Raw genomic sequence first — 7,178 nt, 5'->3', positions numbered from 1 at the left:
CTGACAGAGAGGTTTAACACATAACAGCAAAGTAGTTTGGTTCTATGGAGTAATCTTGCTCTCTGTTGCTGTCAGCTCTCTAATGCCAATCTGTCGGTGTACTTGATTTTTGTTTCTGCTACCACTCTAATTGCTTGTGTTCCCCATTGTGGTCTTTGTTTCATTGTTCCATTAATTCAGTGTGATGCATGTGTTGTTTTAGATGTACTGAATGTGTTGCTTCTTTTAAATATTACAATTACTAATTAGTAATTCTGCGTATTGTTTCCCTCTGTAGCACATATTGTCTTTAAACATTAACATGCATCTTATTAATGTTCTGCATGCTTAAATGACATTTTTTTTAAATAATGATTATATTTTTAACCTTCATTGTTTTCTAATTTTAGTACCTACATTATTTAGAAAGTATCCAGGTATGGAAGCAAAAAAGACTGTAACAATTGGTCAATCATAGAAGCAACTGAAAGCTTTGTGCAATTTAAACACTATTGATTACTTAATGTTGACATAGAAATAACACTGAACTTGTACAGTTTAAATCATTTGTAGCTTATCTGAATTTCTGCTTGCTCAGGCAGCACATATGATATGAATTTCCCTTGTTGAAATTTCCAGAAGGTCATTTCATTATTTTCTGACGTTCTATTGACCAAATGACTCCAAGATCATCAGTTAATTGAGAAGATAATCAGCAGATTATTCACTAATGGAAATAATTATAATTAGTTGCAGCCTTAAATTGCTCGAAATTGAAACAACATAAGTTTACATAGAAGTAAAATATTTAAATGCTATGAATTCATTGTCATTCTATTGTTATTATGCATTCAGTAGTGATTAAAGTTCATATTGAAGTGTTAAGTTGCTTTTAAGATTCAAATATTTATGCCTTTTGTTGCTATATATAAGATTCCTTATAACTCTGGTATATTAACAGTTATGTCTATGACTGTGCCTGTAAATAAATTAAATTATTAAATCCCAGCCTGAGCAGTACCTGGAGACAGAAAATGAAAAGATGTTTCTTGTGGGATGCTGCCCAACCTTTTCTCATCTCCCATCTGGACTACTGCAATTCCCAACAGGCCAGGCTCGTAAAGTATACCGTTCAGCAGCCACAAACCATCCAGAACGCTGCAGCCTGCCCTGTCTTCAACCTCCCCAAGTTCCCCTTTGTCGCCTTCCCACATGTACCCCTCTCTCCTTCCCCACAGGCGGCCGGTGGCAGTTCACATCAAATTTTAAATTCTGGTCCTGGCATTCAAGGCTCCTCGGGGAGTCGCACGCGCAAATCTGCAGGCTATGTTCTATCGGTACCCGCCAGCCTGTGCTCTGCTTCAACCAGCCATTTAGCTCTCCACTCCCTGCGGCAGCTACGTCATCGCTTCACCTGGCCTTGACTCCTCTTTCTACTGCTCCCCAATAGTGAAATGTCCTTCCCACTCCAGGCGGGACAGCAGAATTACTCCACATCTCCTATTGTGAAAAATGCCTCTTTCCCCCTGAATATCCGCATTCCCCATGTCCTCACTATGCACCTGCTATTTAAAAAACATCCCTTGTGTTTGTTTGCTTAGAGTTTTCTATTCATAATTTTAGCATGTCTTTATCTGACATGATCACTTCAGGATCTCAGGAGTATTTTGTTATCAGTGCACTACGTCGATTGTGATAACAGTATCAGCTAATGGAATGGAAATGTTTCACAAATTGACTTCGCTGTGCTACTTCATCAAATGTGATTATTTTGTATTTATATATACAGTTTCTTCTTTCCACCTCACCACACACCACCTCACTGCATATATATCACTTTCGCTACTGCAACAATAGCAGTGGGCTGAATGGCTTCAATCGTCCTTTGTTACCAAAGATTTTGGTTCAAAGCGATTTAAATTCATATAACAATAAAACTTAATTCGTATAAAACGTTGATTTAATGCCACAAAAGATTAATTTAGGCATTTCTTTTATAGTTGCTTTACTTTTTTTGTCAGATCATAAATGCTTTAAGATTTTAGATTGTGTTTCTACATGTATGACATATGCTTTAGAAATCAGCCCAGCAGAAATCTTTAGAGCCTTTTTTTCAAGAGCCACGTCAAACAATACTGTGGACTTTTCCCTTTGAAAATAACTTTAAAGGCATTTTTATAGTGGCTAAAATATGTTGCAGGCCTTCTCGAGTGTGTAAACAATGCCGAGATATTGCTCAAATAGTCAGTGAAAGTAAAACTTTCTCAAAGAGATTTCCCCTGAATTCTTTGACATCTTGGGTTTGGCTCCAATTATCTGCTATATATGGACACTTCAATAAGAGCCTCCCCATGACAAGAGAAGACAGCTTTGTTTCTCCCTGCTAATTTCTGCAATTTAGCTCACATCTGAGCTCATCTGTATACAGCACGTTCAGAGTACATAAATATTAATCATAATTGCTGCAGCTTTATTTGTCTCTGGCTCAGTACTGTATCTGTATTGCGCTTCTTGATTGATCACTTGGCCACACAGTCCAAAAAATCTAAATGTATTCATTATATTCTACCTGTGACTGTCAGCATTATTGTCATAATTTCAATGAATGTCAAAATTTCAATCAGACAATAGAAAGAAGTTTAATTCTTCAGGATAGCAAATAGGATGAGATAGGAGAGGAGAGTCACTGCTAGCCACAGGGGAAGTGCAACCAACAGAATCCACCATATTAAAAGCTTTTGTGTCAGATGGACTGGAGAAGACAGACAGGAGATGCAGCACAACAACGGCTGAGTTTCTGATCCATGTAGTCATGACAACGCAACACTGTAAGCATGGACAATTAGAAAACTGAATCACGGCGCTTGGAGAGTTTAACTTGTGACCTGATTCCTCAACCTTTGTCCAAAGCGATCGCTGAGAAAGTCTTGAGTAGTCATGGGCCAAGATGACTAGTCTCTCCTTTTACGTTACATTTGCTCTTTGTGTGTCCAACCATCCATGTGTCCATACATGCGTTCATATATCCAACCATCCATAAGGTCTACATTTACTCAGTCACTACTTAAATTTTATTTGTGCGTGTTTGTTGTTACAAAATTGTGACATCAAACAGATGTGTGTTTTTTGTGCGTATCTCTGGGAGTCAGTTGTGTCACTGTATGTGTGTGTGCGTCTAAGTGTGTGTGTGCGTGTGTGTGTGTGAGTGTGTGTGTGTGTGTTTGCATAGTGACATAAGGACACGGAGAGGGCTCAGCTGGGAAAAGCTAATGTATACAGTATGTGTGCATTAGAACACCTGGGGCACATACTGTACATATGCAGACTCACACATACATGCACACACACGCACACACACATACATACCCACACGCACACACACATTATGCAATGCCACAGATACAGTTGACTGCTGTTAAAAGATCTTTTAATCCTTTCATGGTTCGGCTCTTTGACAGTCGTTCTCTGTGTATGAATCCCTCAGTTCTTTATGAACTTTCTCTTGAATCAAGTCAGCTGAAATGGCAAGTGAAAAGGTCACAGAGTTACTGTTCCGATTCATATGTGCTACATCGGAGATGGCTGACATGGAAACGGAAGGTTTTCACGGAAATGCTGGTAAAGTTTAATAGATTATGAGAATCATTTGATCCAACATTTCAGTTTAGTTCCCTTTTCCAAAGTCCTCAGGGATGGCAGTCAGAAAAGTTTACTTAGACATCCGTTTCCATTCAGTGCATCCTGTCTGTGTGGCTGCAGCACTGTATGTGTGTAGGTATGCTGCGAGTTTTGGAGAGGTACCTCCTTACGGACAGAATCAGAAAAAGACAGATGAGGGAGGGAGAAAAGGACAGCGTAAAGGAATGAGGAGAGAGACGAGGGGAAGAACAGCTGATATTTTAATCATGTGGGTTGGTTGTTCTGCAGAGCCCAGCTCTATTTAAAGCCCGGCAGCATCTGCTCAGTACCCCTGTGTTTTCAGGCACTAAGGGAAACACACACACACACACACACACACCATACAAGCGCTCTCTGCCCTTCAGCTGTATTTATGGTTACTCTGCACTGTCATAATTCTCGTTTTACAGTTTGATGGAACCACCAGATGTGTAGCGAGCAGGCAGCAAGAGTACAGTCGCACTCACACTTCAGACACTAAACATGTCCCAATGTACAAAATATGACCTATTTGTGTTTGTGCATATGTGTGTGTGTGTCTGTATGTTGCAGTAACAGCACATCAGGAGGTTCCTACATTAAGCAGTGCTGCAAGGGTTTCTGCATCGACATTCTGAAGAAGATAGCAAGGAACGTTAAGTTCACTTATGACCTTTACCTGGTCACAAATGGGAAACATGGCAAGAAGATCAACAATGTGTGGAACGGCATGGTTGGAGAGGTACTGTCTACCTATTTGTACCATATCAGTCTGTCTCTCTGACTTTCTATGTGATTATTGGGAAACACAATTCTTTCTTGCAGAGTTGGATCCATACTACTCTCATGTTTGTACAGTAAATAATAAGCTGTCACCAGCAGCCAGAAGAAGGCAGGAAACAGGGGTAAACAGCTAGCCTGGCTCCATCCAACTGCACAAAAATCCACCCACCAGCACCTCTATATCTCAATAATAACACATTATGTCTAAGCTAACCGGATGCAGGCTGTAGCTTCATATTTAACGGACAGATATGAGAGCAGTATTGATCCTCTTAAGCCTGGTCCACACAGCACACGTGAGAGGTGAGTGTGTGTCGCAGAACGTCTAGCTTTTCATTTCGATGTTAGCAGGTTAGAGCGGCCACACTGCCCACTCCTCTCAGCCACAGCTGCAGGGACGCTTCACTAGAATGTTCAGTTTTTCCAGCAAGCAGTTCCCAGTAAAAAAAATAGACAGTGAAAAGGATGTGTACCAGCAACATACACACCCCTCTCTACCGTTTCAGTGTTTATATCTGTAGAATATTGTATTGTACTTATCAAAGGCAAACTGATAGCAGCAGCAGAAACGCCCTCTGTGTGGACACCACAGGCATGCGAGCCGCAGCAGATCAGCGAAGCAGCCGTCATGCACTGCTCACTCATGCTGTGTGGATAGTGGGTTATCCAAGTCTCCGCAAGAAAGAAAATAACTGTACAGTATTTGTCAAAATGTCAACTATTCCTTTACATGACTAATAATTCAAAAAGCCACATAGATAGATAAATCATTCAGTTGCATAATGCCACTCGTCTTTATTTCAGACTGTATTGCTTGTTCCTTCCTACAGTTGGACTGAATATGTGGATTATTATTAAATGTAATGATTAAAGGATTTGGCTGAGTTGTTCTATAATTTTTTATTTTCAAATATCATAAAAATCCCTACCCTGCGTTTGGCACTTAGCCCCAAGTCCATTTGTTCAAGCTAGAAAGTGAATCACTGATGTGTTTTTAATAGTTTTTAGACAACAATGGAGGTTTGTGGCACAGAGGAATAAGCTATATCCGGCATAAGATACCGAGACAATACTAGCAGACAATACTATGATCAATTCATTGTGGGTTTTGGTCTTGTCAGGGGATTTGTTGACTTTAAGAAAAATGTGATATATTGCCAGACTAATCCTTTAAAGAGGCAATCTGTGACCCAATTGTAAACAAAGATTTCACCCCACCACCAAACCCTAAAACACAGGACTGAAAGCTGCCATAACTTTTATATTAATTAACAGATCTTTTAATGCACATTGTGACACTAGAGAACAATATAAAATGTTCTATGATGTTGTAAAGAGTTTGTTTATATCCTTAATGTTGTTTCTAGGAGTGGAAAAGGTTTATGTTTTCAAATACAATCATTTGTTAGGCACCACAAAAAGCTCATTTGTCATCATTAAGTCACAATCTTTAATTATATATGTGTAATTTATATAGTCAATAATATTTCCTATTCAGGATTACAGATTACGGAGCTTTTGAACAGGAGCAGGATACCTCGAGGCTTACTTGATCGCTATCATTTATCTTTTCTGGAAATGACTTATTCAGTCAGGTTAAATTAAAGCTAAGCGCTGCCACAGTAAAATCCTTAAAGGTTGAAAGTGAAACTTAAACGTCTGATAATGAAACCTGACAATATGGATATGGATTGTGGCAACGTTTATGGGAACAGACCGCTAGAAGCCTTTAGACAATTAAATCTGAACAAACATTTTACTACATACTAAAAATGACATCTGTATAAGCAGAATCTCCAAATGTCAGAATGAATTCACACACCCAAAAATGGTGGCACTATGAAAAAGACAGCTGTATTTTTATTTTTCATCTGATATGGCTGACAATGCCCTCCAACTATAGATGACATTCTGTGCTTATACCCTCAGTCACTGTGATATTTCACATCCAGAATAAAAAGGAGGAACATATCAAAGAGGAATTGTCTGATGTTGTCCAAATATTTACGGACCTCACTGTATTTATTTCTGTCAGTGTGGGTAGTGAGTCATGCACTCACTGTAACCATTGTTCTCTCTGTCTACCAGGTGGTGTATAAGAAGGCAGTGATGGCTGTCGGTTCATTGACCATCAATGAGGAGAGGTCAGAGGTCATAGACTTCTCCGTGCCCTTTGTGGAGACTGGCATCAGTGTCATGGTGTCACGTAGCAATGGGACCGTCTCTCCTTCTGCCTTCCTCGGTACATCCGTCTTTCTTTCTGTCTTCCTTAACCATAAATTTCCTCTTTTTTTTCTCTCCTTTCTTCTTTTTCTTCGTCTGTCCCCCAGTGAACCGACTACTGGGAGCCGAAAAAGGGGAGGTGCTTACATGTTGGCAAAACCCTGAACATAAAATGGAATATTTTATTCAGGCAGTGTATGCTGGCCAAATTTCTACTTGTACCCTGACTTTATTTGGGCCTCAACACCCTAAGCACATTAATATTTTCTAGCAGAGCGGAGTAAGTGGAGTGTGCCAGCTGTTTTATGAAAAGTCGGCTCAGACAAAGCATTCTCGATACTCTTCTCTCCTCTCCTCCTCCTCTTGGCTCCAGTTGTTCAGATGACTAGAAACTGAAGCGCTCCTCCGTGCTCGCCTAATGTCTTGTATTGTCATTGGAGCGAGACAGGGAGCGAGGGGATGTATTGGACCATGCGTGTGTTGGTCCCTGTGTAGCAAGCCATGTGTCAGTATGCGTGTGTGTGAGTAAAAAAAAA

At 39.9% G+C, this 7,178-nt stretch overlaps 1 protein-coding gene across 1 annotated transcript in view; it reads left to right on the top strand.

The window, feature by feature from the left end:
* grin2ab (glutamate receptor, ionotropic, N-methyl D-aspartate 2A, b) overlaps positions 1–7,178 on the top strand; it is a 68,948-nt gene that overhangs the window by 48,317 nt on the left and 13,453 nt on the right. The window contains exons 9-10 of the mRNA XM_035659442.1: positions 4,210–4,378; positions 6,508–6,661. Coding sequence (XP_035515335.1) covers positions 4,210–4,378; positions 6,508–6,661 — 323 coding nt within the window. The remainder of the gene's footprint in view (positions 1–4,209; positions 4,379–6,507; positions 6,662–7,178) is intronic.

This window comes from Morone saxatilis, unplaced genomic scaffold (genome assembly GCF_004916995.1).
Source record: "Morone saxatilis isolate NCDOM2014 unplaced genomic scaffold, NCSU_SB_2.0 Contig17, whole genome shotgun sequence".
Lineage (NCBI taxonomy): Eukaryota > Metazoa > Chordata > Actinopteri > Moronidae > Morone > Morone saxatilis.
The sequence above is the reverse complement of the archived record's forward strand: the minus strand, read 5'-3'. Positions and strand labels throughout refer to the sequence as shown.